The 20,290-nt window shown below is 46.2% G+C and overlaps 1 protein-coding gene across 1 annotated transcript in view; it reads left to right on the top strand.

Annotated features, from left to right (window-relative positions):
• The first annotated feature begins 5,479 nt into the window (after positions 1 to 5,479).
• The window catches only part of LOC143986620 (dead end protein homolog 1-like), an 84,734-nt gene continuing 69,923 nt past the window's right edge, over positions 5,480 to 20,290 (top strand). The window contains exon 1 of the mRNA XM_077485033.1: positions 5,480 to 5,532. Coding sequence (XP_077341159.1) covers positions 5,480 to 5,532 — 53 coding nt within the window. The remainder of the gene's footprint in view (positions 5,533 to 20,290) is intronic.

Below are 20,290 nucleotides of genomic sequence, written 5' to 3'. Positions count from 1 at the left end.
CAATTTTTCTGCCCCTGTTTAACAGGGGCGTTTAAGTACAATTTTTGATGCAATGCTTTGCAGCAGGGCTAATTCCTGCAATAAAACTAGAGTGTATGGCAGAGGTTGCAGTGTGATGGCACCAGTGCCTAAGGCCCAATTTTTCTGCCCCTGTTTAACAGGGGCGTTTAAGTAAAATTTTTGATGCAATGCTTTGCAGCAGGGCTAATTCCTGCAATAAAACTAGAGTGTATGGCAGAGGTTGCAGTGTGATGGCACCAGTGCCTAAGGCCCAATTTTTCTGCCCCTGTTTAACAGGGGCGTTTAAGTAAAATTTTTGATGCAATGCTTTGCAGCAGGGCTAATTCCTGCAAAAAAACTAGAGTGTATGGCAGAGGTTGCAGTGTGATGGCACCAGTGCCTAAGGCCCAATTTTTCTGCCCCTGTTTAACAGGGGCGTTTAAGTACAATTTTTGATGCAATGCTTTGCAGCAGGGCTAATTCCTGCAATAAAACTAGAGTGTATGGCAGAGGTTGCAGTGTGATGGCATCAGTGCCTAATGCCCAATTTTTCTGCCCCTGTTTAACAGGGGCGTTTAAGTAAAATTTTTGATGCAATGCTTTGCAGCAGGGCTAATTCCTGCAATAAAACTATAGTGTATGGCAGAGGTTGCAGTGTGATGGCACCAGTGCCTAAGGCCCAATTTTTCTGCCCCTGTTTAACAGGGACATGTAATTACAATTCTTGATATAATATTTCACAGGAGGGCCCCTTCCTGTGCCCACCCAGAGTAACTGTGAGGACTTATAGTGTTGTGGCACCAGCACCACAACCACCAAAGGTCAATTTTTCTACCACTGTTCAACAATGGCATGTAATTACAATTCTTGATATAATCGTTCACAGCAGGGCGCTCCAGCGCCCACCAAGAGTCACTTTGAGGGCTTACAATGTTGTTGCAAAACCAACACCTTGTTCCGCCATTTCTGCAGAGCATATAGGGCAGGCCCCTACTTTCAAACATCCAACTTACAAACATCTCCTACTTGCAAACGGAAGGAGACAACAGCAAGTGAGATGAAAAAAGATGGACGACAAAACAAATTATACAGGGGTGATAACCCTTCCCTATGTTTTCCAAAAAGCTTAAAAATATTTTTTTTGACTGGAGCTACACTTTAAAAATGTACCAGTTGAAAATTACAAACAGATTCAACTTAACACAACAAACCTACACAGTCCCAGTCTTGTTTGCACCGCCTGTATACTGCTGTTCTGAGTATATAGGACCTGGGGGCCACACGCATTTCCTTTTTTTAATATGGGTACAGGGTTCCCCTTAATATGCGTACAAGACCCAAATAGGCTGGTAATGGGCAGGGAGGGCTACCCATGCCATTTTTCTGAATGATTTTCAACCATATTGCAGGAACCAGATATAACATTAAAACCGCAAGCAGTTTTAAATGGTGTTATTTCCGCTTAATGTCATTTTGTGCAGGGACTGTTCTAAACACGGGAAACACGTGGCACTTCACAGGCATACTACAGACACCCACCAGGCACCATATTTAAAGGAATATTTCACTTTTTTTTTTTCCACTTTAATCGTCATTAAAATCAGTACTCCCACCAAAACGGTAGTTTTTAAAACTTTTTTTTGCAGTGACCCATGTCCCCTGAGGCAGGAGGCAGGTCGCCAAACCCTTTTTAGGACACTATCTTGCATATTAGCCGTTAAAATTAGCACTTTCCAATTCGAACGTTCGAGTCCCATAGACTTCAATGGGGTTCTAACGTTCGTACCGAACGCGGGGGTCGTTCGCAAGTTCTGGTGCGAACCGAACCGGGGGGTGTTCGGCTCATCCCTAATGTTGATATTGTGGAAACTAAAGAAAAGGTGACTATATATTTTTTATATATATATATATATATATATATATATATATATATATTTTTTTTAAACATTTTAATTTATTTTTCATGTTCCTATCCAAGTTTCATTTGTTGTAATGGTGTATATAACCAAAAGTATTATTTCAAGAAAAAAAAAAAAAAGTATCACTTAAAGAGGTCACTTCAAGCTGGAGTAATTGTCATGGTTGACATACTCCTTTGTTGCACTTTTGTAAACAGTATTTACCAACAAATTATTATTTTTTCGTTGTTTACCGCAAAATCTTTTTTTTTTAAATGAAGTGGATTTTATTTACCGCATTTGATAATTTATGCAAATTAGTAACATGATACCCTTACCGCATGCAGTAAAGCTTAGTGAATTGACCCCCTTAGTCTAGACTGGGAAGTCATGGCTGATTGTTTGCAGATTCAATCAATTTATCAACTGGATAAAAATCAAAATAAAAAAATTAAAGCCTTTTTGACCACATACTGATGGATGGATTACAAGATTTTAAGGGCCTGTGGAGCAGTGGCGCGTAAATGTAGAATTCATCAATGGTTTATAAATCAGTAAAAACAAAGAGATATAGAACATATTCTTTATCGGTTGCTTACTGCTGCTATTTAAATAGTTTGACCTTTGGAACACATACACACATACGGGTAAAAATATAGCACTGGAATAACTTCTTGGTTCCTTACAGCGCAGCTTGCCTGGGTTTCCTACTATAGCAATGCATATGTCATTTTAGCACATGAATGCCTAGGGGGAGAACATAGATTTACTGAAAGCACACCAATTCAGAGAAGCTGCTCTCAGTCGGGAGTTCCGGGGGGGCACCAGGTGATGTTTATTATATTTCACAAACTGTTTCTATATGGTCTGATAGCAGCAAGCGTGAACTTACTGTACACTGCGCTCCGTCTGCAGATATCCTGAGATATAAAATGTAATTGCTCTCCGCTATGTAGTTTATTGCTGTCAGGATCAATTCGCCGTGCTCTGTCTATGTTGGATCTCTGTGTAGGAAATAATCTACAACTTTAATATCTAACAGATGGTCTATCAGTGGATGCTGCTATGTCACAGAGCACAACCCAAATATATGCGTTGATTTACTGTATGTTGTCAAATGTTATTCAGCCCGAGGTATTACTGTTGTGTGGACCTGTGCTGAATTACTGTATATTAGCTGAGAAGACTTAATAGGAAAATATTGCTAAACAGGATTCATAGCGTGCCAACAATTTGCACAGTCATTTACAAAATAAATAGTCTTTTGAGAATGTTTAAAGTGACATTTAAATCAAATTAAATCAAATGATCTTATCTGTGAATGTCAACGTTAAAAATAACCATTAGCTTTGAATGGTTTATATATTTCAGTAGGGCAGCTCATCACATAGGGATGCTGCTTAAGGATAATCTCTGTGACATTACCTGCCGGCTGTCAGTCATTCTGTCAAGGAGGCTCCAGTTGGAGGAGGATAAAGAGAGTCCTGTCTGTAATGTCAGTTATGCCGCGTACACACGGCCGGACTTTCCGGCAGACTAGGTCCAAAGGGATTAGTCCGGAGAATCCGATCGTGTGTGGTCTAGTCTGATCGTTTTTCGAAAAAAACAAACGGACCTAGAAATAGAACATGTTTCAAATCTATCCGACGGACTAAATTCCGACGGACTAAAATCAGGAAAAGCGTTCGTCCGTGTGCTGGTCCGACGGACCAAATACGACGCAAGGGAAGCTATTGGCTACTGGCTAATGAACTTCCTTGTTTAGTCCCGTTTACGTCATCATGTTTAAAATGAATGGACTTTTGAACGGACTTAGTCCGTTTGTTCGGAAAGTCCATCGGGACTCCGCCGAAAGTCATTCGGGAAGACTGTCAGACCTAGTCTGCCGTAAAGTCAAGTCGTGTGTAGGCAGGTGCTTATAATTTTGGGTCATTGTCAGATGGGGGTCATGCTACCCAAGTGGGGAAGGATTAATACTGGGTCTCCTGGTTTCCTGGGGTGGGGGTTCAGGGGCAGACTGACCATTTGGCCACTCGGGCGCTGCCCGAGGGCCCCCGGGTCACTAGGGGGCCCCATCAGGGTTGCCAGCCTCAGTAAAACTAGGGACAGCATGTAAAAATCTGTGTTTTTTTTTTACATCTGTCTCTGAAATATGCCTTACCGACATCCTTTTGGTCTAAAAATCCCAAGATTATATCTGGCCCACCTCTCCAGTACCTTCTCAGCCAATAGAATGTCTGTGTATACTGTGTGTGTGTGTGTTTGTGTATACTGTGTGGCCCCCATAATCTCTGATTGCCCGGGGACCCCATAATCTCCAGTACCTTCTCAGCCAATAGAATGTCTGTGTATACTGTGTGTGTGTGTGTTTGTGTATACTGTGTGGCCCCCATAATCTCTGATTGCCCGGGGACCCCATAATCTCCTAATGCCCGGGGGCCCCATGAGTTGTCAGTCTGCCCCTGGGGGGGGGGGGGTTGGGTTCCGGCCTCCACCCTGTGGTGTTATAAAAGGGGAGGGGAGCTGGGAACTGGGAAGGCCAGCATGGGAGAAAAGAAAAAGGTCCAACAAAAAAGATGTACCCTACGATTACTGCTGTCCTAAGGGAACCTACCTGCTGAGGACTTTGCCATGTATGGACCTCTACCTTCAAAGGTATGCCTGGGCAGTCTAGGAATAGCTAGTTGGGGACTTAACTGTTTGTGAACTGTACTGCTGAAGAGTAATTAGAAATTGGTATCTCCACAGAGTGGTACTATGGACACACTTTGGTATAATTTGCCACGTTCCGATTTGGATTATTGAAAAAATTAAAATGTTTGGATGATGGACTATTTAGGCATAACATAAATGTATATTAAAATCATATTTATTACAAAAATAAAATCAAGACAATTACATAACATTTCATTGATCATTGACTAAATATGCCTATGAGTATGAATAACGCACCACCTACATACCCATTACAATCAAAAAATTCGGAGGACCAGACTGATCACTCTAAAATATTAAGAAATTTGACGAGGTAGTGTGTCATAAAAGACTCAGCTCAGCTCTACATGTTGGCTTAAACAAAACGCTTCTTCAGGAGTTTATGGCGAACAAGAAAAAAATTATTACAATTAGAATCATCACATTTTGTATGTTCAACATTAGCATAGCATATAATAATACTATTACCCCAGTGAACTCAGCAGGGCCACACAGTGACCCCCAATCAATCAGGGACCCCCCCCCCCCTTGGAGAAAACCTGGTTTGAACATGGCACATGGAAATTATGGGATGTAACATATAAAAGATTAAAGTGGTTGTAAACCCTTACAGACCACATTGACCTACAGGTAAGCCTAGATTAAGGCTTACCTGTAGGTCCAAGAAATATCTCCTAAACCTACATGGTTTAGGAGATATTTGCAAATGACAGGCACTGCTGTCTACGGCGCATGCGCCGTAGACAGCGGCGCGCATGCGCCCTAAGTATGCCGTTAGTGTTGGCTCCCACGCGCATGCGTGGGGGTGATGTCGTTGCGGCTCCAGCCAGTCACAGCGCCGGGGCCGCGATACCCGGAAGTCACTCATGCCGGCATTGGAGGAGGACGACGAGGGTCACTTCGGGGGCTTCTATCTCAGGTAAGTTATTCATAATGAGCTAGTATGCTATGCATACTAGCTCATTATGCCTTTGCCTTGCAGGGAATTTTTATTTTTAGTAAGGCTTTACTTCCTCTTTAACCACTTGCCGCCCGCCCTATTACAAATTGACGGTGGCAAAGTGGTTTCATAATCCTGATTGGACGTCATATAACGTGATCAGGATTATGAGCCGCTGCGCGCCCCCGGGGGCGCGCATTGCGGCGATCGTTGTTGCGGGGTGTCAGTCTGACACCCAGCAACTACAATCTCGGTAAAGAGTCTCCGAAGGAGACTCTTTACCACGTGATCAGCCGTGTCCAATCACGGCTGATCACAGTGTAAATAGGAAGAGCCGGTGATCGGCTTTTCCTCTGACTCTGTGCTGATCGATTATCAGCACAGCCCCCCCGAGGATGCCCACACTGGACCACCAGGGATGCCACCAGACCACCAGGGATGCTAAGCAAAAGGTAATCCTCCCTAGACCACCAGGGATGCCAGTCAGCACAATGGATGCCAATCAGTGCCCATAATGGATGCCAATCAGTGCCCACAATGGGCATCACTGATTGGCATGCATTATTGTTTGGCACTGATTGGCATCCATTAGTACAGTATAACACCAATGCTGCCTATGAGTGCCCAACTGTGCCGCCTATCAGTGCCCACCTGTGCCCATCTGTGCCGCCTATCCATGCCCATCTGTGCCGCCTATCCATGCCCATCTGTGCCGCCCATCCATGCCAATCCGTGCCAGCTATCAGTGTCAATTTGTGCCACCTATCAGTGTCCATCTGTGTCGCCCATCCGTGTCGCCCATCCCTGTCGCCTGTCAGTGCCGCCTGTCAGTGCCCATCAATGCCACCTCATCAGTGCCACTTCACTGGTGCCACATCATTGGTGCCCATCAGTGCCGCCTTATCAGTGCCCATCAGTGTAGCCCCATCAGTGCCCATCAGTGAAGGAGAAAACTTACTTATTTACAAAGTTTTGAAACTGAAACAAAAAACACATTTTTCTTTCAAAATTTTCGGTATTTTTTTATTTGTAGCGCAAAAAATAAAAACCGTAGAGGTGATCAAATACCACCAAAAGAAAGCTCTATTTGTGGGAAAAAAATGATAAAAATTTCATTTGGGTACAGTGTAGCATGACCGCGCAATTGTCATTCAAAGTGCGACAGCGCTGAAAGCTCAAAATTGGTCTGGGCAGGAAGGTGTTTAAGTGCCTGGTATTGAAGTGGTTAAATAATTACATGGGCAATATACAGGGAGCCTGTCAATATGAACATAGTTGCAAGCAGGTTCTTACCTACATTAATCATATATAAGGAAAAACAGGGATGAGTAGAAGAGAGTGGTATCCTCAATGCTGATGGAGATTCAGAGAACAACTCTTCAGGGAACTTCTAAAATTAATCTGTACATATGGATATTAATATTGATATTAACATTCAATATTATACAATTGGGAAAAGCCGTCATAGAAAAAGAAGAGAAAAGAATTTTAAACTTATGCCAGTTACCAAAAGAGTAGTTAGTTATGCTTAAAGAGGAAGTAAACCCTGATGAGTTTACTTCCTCTTTGTTTCCCTGCAAAGGTAAAGCATAATGGACTACTATGCATCGCATAGTAGTCCAGTATGTGTCACATACCCGACACAGGAGCCAGCGAAGTCACTGCTGTCCCCTGTAGTCCGAAGCGTCCATCTTCTCGGTGGGTCTCGCTGCTGCGCCGCTGTCATTCGGCGAAGCCGCGATGACGTCACTCCCATGCATGTGCACGGGAGCCACCACTCGCGCGCATATCGCCGTTGACAGCTGCACGCTCAGTGCGCCATGTAGGTTTAGGAGATATTTCTTGGACCTACAGGTAAGCCTTAATCTAGGCTTACCTGTAGGTCAAAGTTGGTTGTAAGGGTTTACAACCACTTTAACACAAACGATATAAAGGACATCTAGTAATATACTGACTCAGTTAGTTTAGGGAATGCTCCCGTTACATGAAAGCCCAGTAGACCAGAAATAAGTAGTCCCTAAAGGATATCTGTTAAAGAAAAATGATGGTAAAGGAAAAAGGAATTTTTTTTTTTACTGTTGCAGAGCCTTCAAATAAAGCTTTGTTAACCATTTCTGATCCTGGTCTGAAGTTACTCTAAAAAGGTGTATGGTGATATTTCTGTTAAAAAAAAAAAAGTGTATGGCGGTACATGGCATATCAGAAAAACAGGAACTGTAAAGCGCCTTCAAAGGTATGCCTGGGTAGTCTAGGAATAGCTAGTTGGAGACACAACAGGACCTGCAAAGCACACATGGGATACAAGAGGAAGGCCATGGCAAAGGACTAACTCAGCAGGAGAGTCAGGGGAGGAGACTTGTTGCCATGGGTAACCATGAACTGGGGAGAATGTAATAGGAGCCAGTCAGCAGTAAAACCTGGCCTAAGTGACAGGCCCTCTGGTAGCTAGGGGGGCCGGTATTCTGCCTCCTTCTCTAGCGGTTGGTTCCCTCAAAATTAACCTGTAACGCATGAGGTCCAGGCCAGTACATGGTATAAGAACCTATTCTGTCACTGGGAGTGAGGTGGTGTAGATTTGCTGGACTGATGAAGAGGGCATAGGCTCAGCGGTGTCCTTCCTAAATACAACATTCATCAAGCAAAAGTGTTTAGTAACACGGGACACAATGTTTTACAGAAGGACTCTGTAAATTGTACTACTGCACACAGTGTGCGGCTCATCTGTAAACTGGGGTTCCACCCTAATGTTTACTTTCCCATGAACACAGCCTCACCTGGTCCCAGGCATTGGTAAACGTGTACATGAAAACAGGTACCCCATGTGAACGGGTGTGGTGACCCTGCCCACAAGCTTGTCATCAGTGGGTTAGACCTATGGATGCTATAGAAACCCCTCCCCCCTAGGACCTCTGAGATTTTCCTCTCGCTGGGGAGTGGGTGTTTGGTAGAGAAGGTTGTGTATCTGGTTGTAGATACCAGGGCTGGAGTCCAGGCCTAGAGGGTGTTGGCCCCCTCTTTGAGCGGCCATGTGGGCCTAAGAAGATATTGCTACTGGAGTCATGACTTCAACAGAGTTACGTTTGAACCTCTTGTTTTGTTGGTCTAAGTCCACCAGAAGTTCTGAGTGATGCTGCATGATGCTTCTGGATATTGAGACCAACTTAGCGTTTACTAGCCAAAAAGCTGTAGGTGTCCTATGCGAGTTTTGAGAATGCCACCTTCTTTGTCCTCCTGTGCAACTTATCAAGTTCAAGTAGCATTAAAACTGCATTTGAGTTATCTGATGTATTTTATGTAAACTTGCATGATGCAGAGTACTACATATGCCGCGTACACACGAGCGGACTGTATGGCCTACTTAGTCCGCCGAAACACATTTCAGCAGACAGTCCGCTCGTGTGTGGGCTTCAGCGGACTTTTTCAGCGTGCAGTCCGGCGTACTAAGAATTTCGGTTTTTTCGAAATTCTGTCCGTCGTACTCGCATTTCGGCAGACAATCCGGCCGTGTGTATGCCAGTCCGCCGTACTTTTGAAATGAGCGGACTTTTCCCGCCCGGAGAAAAGTCCGCTCATTTCGAGCGGGTATCCAGGTAGGCGGGGCCTGCGAAGGAGACGTCGCTGGCCCCGCTGCCTGGTATGGACTTAAAGGGGAACCCCAACGCCGAAAAAAATCGGCGTGGGGGTCCCCCCCAAGTCCACAACAGACCCTTGTCAGAGCACGCTACCCGGCCGGCCAGGAAAGGGGGTGAGCGAGCGCCCCCCCCCCCCCCTGAGCCGTACCAGGCCGCGTGCCCTCAACATGGGGGGGTGCCTTGGGGAAGGGGGGGCCGCGCGGCCCCTCCACCCCAAAGCACCTTGTCCCCATGTTGATGAGGACAAGGGCCTCTTCCCGACAACCCTGGCCGTTGGTTGTCAGGGTCTGCGGGCGGGGGGCTTATCGGAAACCCGGGAGCCCCCTTTAATAAGGGGGCCCCTGGATACCGGCCCCCCACCCTATGTGAATGAGTATGGGGTACAATGTACCCCTACCCATTCACCTGTAAAATAAAAGTACAAAAAAAAACACAACACACGAGATAAAATACTTTATTGCACAGCTCCGGTGGTCTTCCGTCTTCGGGGGTCTTCTCGCCGGACTCCTCCGCTATCTTCTTGTAGCTCTTTTGCTAGCGGAGGAGTCCGGCTTTCTTCCTCGCCGCCGGCCTCTTCTCCCGACTTCGGGGGTCTTGTCCCCCTCTTCGGTTCTTCTGCCGGGCCACCGCGCCATCTTATAGCTCTTTTACAGGCGGTGGCCCGGTCTTCTGTCGCTGCCGCCGCCGCCTTCCGTTCTTCTTCTTCTTCTTCTTCTTCTCCTTCTTCTCCAGGAGATGTTGACTCGACGATCTCTCCGGCCACAATGCCAGGGCCGCGCTGCGCGGCCACTTATATAGGGACAAGGGGCGGTGTCACATGGCTTTATGTCACATGGGTTGGTGTCACATGGTGACCCCGCCCCCTTACGATGTCATAGTCCCCATGTGACATCAACCCATGTGACCAACCCATGTGACATAAAGCCATGTGACACCGCCCCTTGTCCCTATATAAGTGGGCGCGCAGCGCGGCCCTGGCATTGTGGCCGGAGAGAGCGTTGAGTCAACATCTCCTGCAGAAGAAGGAGAAGAAGAAGAAGAAGAAGAACGGAAGGCGGCGGCGGCGGCGACAGTAGACCGGGCCACCGCCTGTAAAAGAGCTATAAGAAGGCGCGGTGGCCCGGCAGAAGAACCGAAGAGGGGGACAAGACCCCCGAAGTCGGGAGAAGAGGCCGGCGGCGAGGAAGAAAGCCGGACTCCTCCGCTAGCAAAAGAGCTACAAGAAGATAGCGGAGGAGTCCGGCGAGAAGACCCCCAAAGACGGAAGACCCCCGGAGCTGTGCAATAAAGTATTTTATCTCGTGTGTTGTGTTTTTTTTTGTACTTTTATTTTACAGGTGAATGGGTAGGGGTACATTGTACCCCATACTCATTCACATAGGGTGGGGGGCCGGTATCCGGGGGCCCCCTTCTTAAAGGGGGCTCCCGGATTCCGATAAGCCCCCCGCCCGCAGACCCCGACAACCAACGGCCAGGGTTGTCGGGAAGAGGCCCTTGTCCTCATCAACATGGGGACAAGGTGCTTTGGGGTGGGGGGCTTGTTGAGGGCACGCGGCCTGCTATGGCTCAGGAGGGGGGGGGGCGCTCGCTCGCCCCCCTTTCCTGGCCGGCCGGGTAGCGTGCTCAGACAAGGGTCTGTTGTGGACTTGGGGGGGACCCCCACGCCGATTTTTTTCAGCGTTGGGGTTCCCCTTTAAGTCCATACCAGGCGGCGGGGCCAGCGACGTCTCCTTCGCGGGCCCCGCCTACCTGGAGACGCGCTCGAAATAAGCGGACTTTCCTCCGCGTGTGTGGGCGAGTCCGTTCATTTCAAAAGTAGGGCGGATAGTACGGCGGACTTAGTACGCCGTATTAGTCCGCTCAAAAAGTGCCGTGTGTGGGCAAGTAGCCCGTTCGGAAATTCCGACGGACAGTCTGGCGTACTTTTCCGCCAGACTAAGTACGTCATACAGTTTGACCGTGTGTACGCGGCAATACAGTACTAGTTCAGGGATAATCAGCATGGTGCAATAGACATGTTTTGTATATGCAACGTTTTTTTTACTTCTTCGTCATATGTGTTAAAGAGCGACGATCGTTAGGCAAAGAGACAGAAATGCGAAGACGCAATAACTTTTGGGCAAATCAATCAATTTACACTTTTTGGGATTTTTAACCAAAAATATGTAGCAGAATACACATTGGCCTACATTTATGTCGAATTTTTTCTTTGTCTTTTTTGTTTATAGCGCAAAAAATAGGTGACCAAAAGAAAGCTCTATTTGTGAGAAAAAAGGACATACTATTTATTTGGCTACAGCGTTGCACGCCCGCACAATTTTCAGTTAAAGTAACGCAGTGCCGTATCGCAAAAAATGGCCTGGTCGGGAAGGGGTGTAAATCTTCCATAAGAGATAGAGATAGAGATGTATATCTGTAGCTATATATATATATATATATATATATATATATATATATAAAAATGTATATATACAGTATCTCACAAAAGTGAGTACACACCTCACATAAATTTTGTAAATATTTTATTATATAGTAGATTTGTTCTCCCCTCAAAATAACTCAACACATAGCCGTTAATGTCTAACCCGCTGGCAACAAAAGTGAGTACACCCCTAAATGAAAACGTCCAAATTGGGCCCAAGTGTCAATATTTTGTGTGGCCAACCTTTTTTTTTCCAGCACTGCCTTAACCCTCTTGGGCATGGAGTTCATCAGAGCTTCACAGGTTGCCACTGGAGTCCTCTTCCACTCCTCCATGACAACATCAGGGAGCTGGTGAATGTCAAAGTACTTGCGCTCCTCCACCTTCTGTTTGAGGATGACCCACAGATGTTCAATAGGGTTTAGGTCTGGAGACATGCTTAGCCAGTCCATCACCTTTACCCTCAGCTTCTTTAGCAAGGCAGTGGCCGTCTTGAGAACCTGTCCTGTTAAACCACTGTATAGTCTTGGCCACTGTGCTGCAGCTCAGTTTCAGGGTCTTGCCAATTTTCTTATAGCCTAGGCCAGTGATGGCCAACCTTGGCACCCCAGATGTTTTGGAACTACATTTCCCATGATGCTCATGTTCTCTGCAGTGTTGTTGAGCATCATGGGAAATGTAGTTCCAAAACATCTGGAGTGCCAAGGTTTGCCATTGCTGGCCTAGGCCATCTTTATGTAGAGCAACAATTCTTTTTTTTACATGCTCAGAGAGTTCTTTGCCATGAGGTGCTATGTTGAACTTCCAGTGACCAGTATGAGAGAGTAAGATTCACAGCTGAAACCTTGTAACACTAACAAGTCACATGATACCAGGGAGGGAAAATGGCTAATTGGGCCCAATTTGGACATTTATACTTAAGGGTGTACTCACCTTTGTTGCCAGCAGTTTAGACATTAATAGCTGTGTGTTGAGTTATTTTTTGTGAGATACTGTGTATATATATATATATATATATATATATGTGTGTGTACTCTGAGACTCTTGTGGATAACTAAGGAAAGGAAATAAAAGGAAAGATGGAAAGTGACCTGGGGTGGGCCGTGGTCATGAAGTCAGTATGCCTAAAAGAGGGCATACCCAAGAAGTAATTAGAAATAAAGAAGAAGTGAAATAAAGGGAATGGGTGCATAGGATAATCTGATTAAAAATGCTGACAGAAGGGAGGATCAGGGGCTAGCCTTTTAAAAGGCGAGACTCCTCCCACAAGTTCAGGTGGGCCTGCGCTCCGCCTTCCTATGTATATACATTATATCAATTTTTTTATTGTTCCAATAACAACACATACTATATCCTTATCCAGAAATGTTAAAGGCCTTTTGATCTTTTACAGCAAAATGTGTACAACTTTAAAGGGATTGTAAAGTGATTTTTTTTTTTTAATAACAAACATGTTATACTTACCTCCACGGTGCAGCTCATTTTGCACAGAGTGGCCCCGAACCTGCTCTTCTGGGGTCCCTTGGCGGCTGTCTCGGCTTCCTCTCGCAGGTACTTCTCACGTTCATGCGAGCTCCCTCGCATGGTGAGAAGAACCTGCGGGCGCGCTCCCGTGATACATCCGGCGGCTATAGCCGCTCGCTGTATCACGCGGCCCCGCCCCCCCGGCACTCAGCGTCAGTGGATGTGTTTGAAAGCAGCACGAGCCAATGGCTGCGCTGCTTTCCATCCACCCACTTCAGCCAATCAGCGGCCAGGCTGAATGGTGGAAAGTAGACTTGTGCACAATGGAAAATTTCGTTTAGTTTTGGTTCGTTGTTATTCGTAAAATACATAATTTCGTTCTGTTATATTCGTTATGTTACGTTAATACGTTTTCGGATAATTCTTTATTCATTCGTTCGTATTCGTTGAAATTCGCTATTTATGTATATATAGACATTCGTGATAATGATTCGTAGTTTGGAAAGTCGTTTGTTTATTGAATCTTTTAACACACACAATGACAACGTCTCTTCTCCTCGGCTCAAATACAATACAACACCCTTCTAACTCAGTTCTCAGGAATGCACTTTGCCAGTAATCCAACCTCTGACACAAAATTAATTAGCTGATTGGACTATAAGATTTACTTTGAGCTGACCTTTTGTTTCATTAGATCTTTAACCACTTGAGACCCGCGCTATAGCCGAATGACGGCTACAGCGCGGACCTCCTTTGCCGGGACTACGTCTATTGATGTCGTCCCGTGCACGAGCAGCCTCGCCTGATCACCGATCCGAGCAAGGGGTCGATCCCGACCCCTTACCACGTGATCAGCTGTCAGCCAATGACAGCTGATCATGTGACAAAACAGAGCCGGTAATCGGCTATTTTTCCTCCTCGTGCTGACAGCGCGAGGAGAGAAAAAAAAAGCAGATCACCGGCTGCCGTGATTGGGACATTAGTCCCGATCACGGCCAGTGTATCAGGACCCACCTGCCCCCTGCCAGTAACCCCCAGAGCCTTAATAAAGTGCCACCCAGCAGTGCCACCCATCAGTGCCCATAATGCCACCCAGCAGTGCCATACATCAGTGCCCACAGTGCCATACATCAGTGCCCACAGTGCCATACATCAGTGCCCACAGTGCCACCTATCAGTGCCCACAATCTGCCTCAACATTGCTGCACCTCAGTGCCACATATCCGTGCCCATCAGTGTCATCTACCAGTGCCCATCAGTGCTGCCCATCAGTGCCCAGCAGAGCCACCTATCAGAGCCACCTATCAGTGCCACCTATCAGTGCCCATCAGTCCCATCTATCAGTGGTACCTATCAGTGCCCCTTAGTGCCACCCATCCGTGCCACCCATCCGTGCCACCCATCCGTGCCACCTATCCGTGCCCATCAGTGCCGCCTTATCTGTGCCCATCAGTACTGCCTTATCTGTGCCTATCGGTGCCACCTTATCTGTGCCTATTAGTGTCGCCTTAACTGTGCCTATTAGTGCCCATCAGTGCCCACCAGTGCCGCCCATCAGTGCCCACCAGTCCCGCCTCATCAGCGCATTTCAATGAAGGAGAAAAATGACCTGTTTGCAAAATTTTATAACAAACTATTAAACATGATTTTTTTTTATTTTTTATTTTGCATCTTTTTTTGTTTGTTTAGCAAAAAATAAAACTCCCAGCTGTAATTAAATACCACCAAAAGAAAGCTCTATTTGTGGGAAAAAAATGATAAAAATTTAATTTGGGTACAGTGTTGTATGGCCGCGCAATTGTCATTCAAAGTGCATCAGCGCTGAAAGCTGAAAATTGGTCTGGGACTGAGGGGGGTTTAAGTGCCCAGTAAGCAAGTGGTTAAAGAATTATCAAATTCATTTGAATTCATTCGAATTCATTTGTTATATTTCTTTCGTATTCGTTGTTATTCGTTATTTTTTTATTCGGACATTCGGATGCATCGATTCGTAGTTTGGAAAGTCGTTTGTTTATTGAATCTTTTAACACGCACAATGACAACGTCTCTTCTCCTCGGCTCAAATTCAATACAACACCCTTCTAACTCAGTTCTCAGGAATGCACTTTGCCAGTAATCCAACCTCCGGCACAAAATTAATTATCTGATTGGACTATAAGATTTACTTTGAGCTGACCTTTTGTTTCATTAGATCTTTAAAGAATTACCAAATTCATTTGAATTCATTTGAATTCATTCGAATTCATTCGTTATATTTCTTTCGTATTAGTTGTTATTCATTATATATTTTTTTCGGACATTCGGATGCATCCGAATGTCCGAAAGATGCAAAATTCGGCCGAATTTAGATTCGTTACGAAACGAATTACACAAGCCTAGTGGAAAGGAAGGCGGGGGCGAGCACGGGATTTTTGATGGGTGAGGTAAGTAAAACAGGGGGGCTGGGGGCGCCGGCACTGTCAGATGTTTTTTCACCTTAATGCATTTAATCATTTTTTAGACCATATATACACATTCCAGCGTAGACCTGACTGGCTCATTTTAAAAGCCGTTCTTGCTACAGAATAACTGTAAATTGTTTTCACATTTAATTGTCCAAAATGCGTGACATTTCTGCGAATTCTTGCTCCGAATAGGACACTTGACTTTTACAAAATGTGTGTCGCTTAATTATCTTTTTCATATGATCTCTTACTGAAGTAATTTTTAGGCTCGGTTCACACAGGGGCGACTTGTCCAGGCGACTTCGCCGCCTGACAAGTCGCGCTCCGTTCTGTACTACGGAACCGTTCTAATAGGAGAGACTCAAGTCGCTCCGATTCAGAAAAAAGGTTCCTGTACTACTTTTGCGGCGACTTCGGGCGACTTGCATTGACTTCTATACAGAAGTCGTTTTGCAAGTCGCCGCTGATCGTGTGCAGGTCGCGGCGCTGCAAGTCGTGCCGCCCGCTGTGTGAACCGAGCCTTAAGCTTGACCGCTATTGTCATTTTGTTTTTGGCCTCTGTCACAGACTTTCCAGCACCTTCTCCTGACTTCAGTTCCTCTGAGCAAAGTCAGGCTGATAGTTAATGTTCATCAAGGTCGTATCTAGTCCTCCATTTGGAGATTTACTTACAGCAATGTTTCTCAGTTCTATGGGATAATGTCCCCTATATAAAACCAGTTACAAAGTTCACCTCTGGCGTGGGTCACCTTATCTCAGGGGAGGACTGGGAACCTTTGGCCCACAATCAGGGGCGTAACTAGAAATCACAGGGCCCCATAGCAAAATGTTGTATGGGCCCCCCCCCACCCAGGGGCGGATCCAGATTCTAGTCTCGGGAGGGGCACTGATAGAAAATACTTTTATGGGGGCAATTTATTGGGGCAATGGCTGATGTTGGCGCTTCAATTATCACGGCACCATTTGTGTTATGGTGTCAGGATGATTGAAACACATTATTTCTATTATTGCATTGTTATAGAAAATTAAATAGTTCAACTCACCATAATGCAGAATCAGTGGGAGCCTCGAGTGTGTCACCTGCCACCAGATGCAGATTGTCACTTGTCACAAGTTGCGGATTGTCCACCTGCCACCCATTGTGGATTGTCCACTTGCCACGTGACCTGCCACACATTGCAAATCGTCCACTTTCCATGTCATCTGCCACACATTGGGGATTGTCCACTTGCCACGTCACCTGCCACACATTGCGGATTGTCCACTTGCCACGTGACCTGCCACCCATTGTGGATTGTCCACTTGCCACATCACCTGCCACACATTGTGGATTGTCCATTTGCCACGTTACCTGCCACCCACTGCGGATTGTCCATTTGCCATGTCACCTGCCACCCATTGCGGTTTGTCCACTTGCCACGTGACCTGCCACACATTGCGGATTGTTCACTTGCCACGTCACCTGCCACACATTGCGGATTGTCCACTTGCCACGTGACCTGCCACCCATTGTGGATTGTCCACTTGCCACATCACCTGCCACACATTGTGGATTGTCCATTTGCCACGTCACCTGCCACCCATTGCGGTTTGTCCATTTGCCACGTCACCTGCCACCCATTGCGGTTTGTCCATTTGCCACGTTACCTGCCACCCACTGCGGATTGTCCATTTGCCATGTCACCTGCCACCCATTGCGGTTTGTCCACTTGCCACGTGACCTGCCACACATTGCGGATTGTTCACTTGCCACGTCACCTGCCACACATTGCGGATTGTCCATTTGCCACGTCACCTGCCACAAGTTTCAGATTGTCCCCTTGCCACGTCACATGCCACAAGTTTCAGATTGTCCCCTTGCCACGTCACATGCTACACATTGCAGATTGTCCACTTGCCACGTCACCTGCCACACATTGCGATTTTCCACTTGCCATGTCACCTGCCATCCATTGCGGATTGTCCATTTGCCATGTCACCTGCCACACATTGCGGATTTTCCACTTGCCATGTCACCTGCCATCCATTGCGGATTGTCCATTTGCCATGTCACCTGTCACACATTGCGGATTGTCACTTTGCCATGTCACCTGTCACACATTGCGGATTGTCACTTTGCCATGTCACCTGTCACACATTGCGGATTGTCACTTTCCTGTTAAAGTCGCTCTGTTTGCCAGTCTGAGTCAGGCAGCAGAGAGAGGATGTAATCTCTGCTGCCTGCACAGTGAGTGAGAGCGGAGCTGGCAGTTTGCAGGGCGGGCGCCGGGCGGTGAGAGATGATGTCATCTCTCTGCCCCGCCACCCGCTGATTGGCCAGCCACTAAGCCTCCCCGCAGCTTCCCCAACAACCCCCCGCCGCCGCCGAGTCACCTGGCTGTGTCCGCTCGTACAGTCAGTGTGACTGTACGAGCGCCGAGCGGACAAGGAGCTCGGCGGCTCACCTGCCGCCCGCTCACCGGGCCCTCCTCAGCTGCGGGCCCCGTAGCGACCGCACGGGTCGCTATGGTGGTAGTTCCGCCACTGCCCACAATGTAAACAGAATCAACCAGCCCTGTCATGGAAAAGACTGATTTCTGTGGCCTAATGAAAGTGTAGAAACAAAACAAAAATATTGCGCTTGGGGCAAACCTGAGAGCTGCAACTAAAAACCATCTAATATCAAAATAGGGGTCAAATCAGAAAAAATTATACATAAAGTTGCGCTAAATATACGTGAAAATTGAAGTGAAAAACTCAATACAAATCACAAAAAAAATGCAAATCAAAAAAACATCCTGTGTAAAGTTCAATCAAGAAAAAAAGGAGTCTTTGTAATCAGGGAATCTTAGTTCCAAAAAGAAGCCAGCGAACAGGAAAATCAATCCTTTTTACGAATACAGTGGAATCTTCCTGACTTTGCCACTATCACATCCAGATCTGAAAAAGGTTTGACTCTTACCGCAATGGGTGGACTCCAAACCAGCAGAGTCGTTAGCACGAGCAGACAGCCCTCTGCAGGGTTCTTTTGTGTGTATTCCGTTCCGGTGTATTACTGAGGGCGTGGATAGATGCGGATCATTCGAAGGTAACCAGCCTAGATCGAAAAGTTCCGGAAACCGTCGTACGTCCTGCTTCTCCTCTCGGTCACCGTAGAGAAAGGCAAAGTGGCCGTCCGATCTCCCTGTATGCCTGGAGTTATCTAAAGCTCCCCAGCGAATCGTCGGATGCCAAGATTTTTCAGTGCGCAAACCCTTGGGGGAAAAAAAGGCCAACACAGGACAGCCAAGTTCTGTACTGCTGGAAGCATAGCCTATGAAAGTGTTCCATGCAAAAAATCGTTGCTGCATTTATTGGTGGGCATAGTGAAATGCATGGTCCAATCCAATTCCTGTCTAAATCATACCACCTCAACCCCTGCAACATCTCCAGAATATGCCCCTTTTTAACCAATGACACCACAATGCTTCTAATTCACTCCCTGGTCATCTTGACTACTGCAACTCCCTCCTCCTTGGATAACATTTACATAGACTATCTCGGATCCCCCCTTTCAGTCCATCATAAATGCTGCTGCCAGGCTCACCCACCTTACCAACCAGTCAGCGTCTGCTACTCCCATCTGCCAATCCCTACACTGGCTTCTGCTCACCCAACTAATACAATTCTGAGTACTAAAAACATCTTACAAAGCCATCCACAACTCTGTACCCAGTAGGGTTGCTATCTCATCCCTTTAAAACTGAACACATATGAATTACACAGGTTCTGAGGCTAATTTAATGCAGATAATTACTCACGAAGTGAGTCTGATTACCACCTTAATCAGCCACAGAACCCGAGTAATTATTATGTTTGGTTTTAACGGGATGCAATGGCAGCTCCTCAGCTACATCACTAACCTTCTCTGAAAATATCAAGAAAACCACTCTCTTCAGTCATCTCAAGACCTGCTGTTCTACCAAATTGCATAGTAACTGTACTGTCTGCCTTCATTTTGTAAAGCGCTGCGCAAACTGTGGGCACTACATAAATCCTGTAAAATAATCAGGGTTTTTTTTCAGCGGGAACGTGGGGGAACGCAGTTCCGGCACCTCCAGCACTAATGGTCTATTGTTGCTGAGGAGGTCTACTGTTTCTGGTGGGGGGGTCTATTGTTGCTTAGGGGGTCTTATATTGCCAGGAGTTAGTTGTTGCTGGGAGAGATCTACTGTTGAGGGAGGAGGTCTATTGTTGAATCTATTGTTGGCTGCCATAAAGTCTATTGATGCTGGCTGTGAGAGATCTGTTGTTGAGGCCAAGAGCCTATTGTTGCTTTGGGGGAATTTTGTTGTGGGTGGACCATTGTTGATGGGGGAATCTATTGTTGCTGGGGGGGGGGGGGGGGGGGGGCTCTATTTTTACTGGCTGCAGGGGATCTATTTTCATGCTTTTCTTGTTATCATTACCAAATTCCAGAAAAATTCCATACAAATTACAAAATGATACTTGATTCTGTATTCTCTAAAAAAAGGCAGTATTGGGAGATGGGTAGGGGTTGAAACCAAGGAATGGTGCTCATAGGTGGGTTGGGCGGAGAAAAGAGGTGACTAAGAAAGGGGGAGTTCCTGCCCCTATTCTCTAAGAAAAAAAAAGCCCTGATAATAATAATATAATAATAAAAATGGTAGGCATTGGTGTTCCTATAGGATAGGGTTTAGATATAGTTTATGCTGGCAGATGGGGGGAGCGTTAAAACTAGGAGGTTGAGCTGTGTTTTTAAAACCCTTGACTGCCCACCTTAATTTAACACATCA

This window comes from Lithobates pipiens, unplaced genomic scaffold (genome assembly GCF_037356315.1).
Source record: "Lithobates pipiens isolate NorthernLeopardFrog02 unplaced genomic scaffold, aLitPip1_a1.2 Scaffold_17, whole genome shotgun sequence".
NCBI lineage: Eukaryota > Metazoa > Chordata > Amphibia > Anura > Ranidae > Lithobates > Lithobates pipiens.
This window is presented reverse-complemented; position numbering and strand designations above follow the sequence as displayed.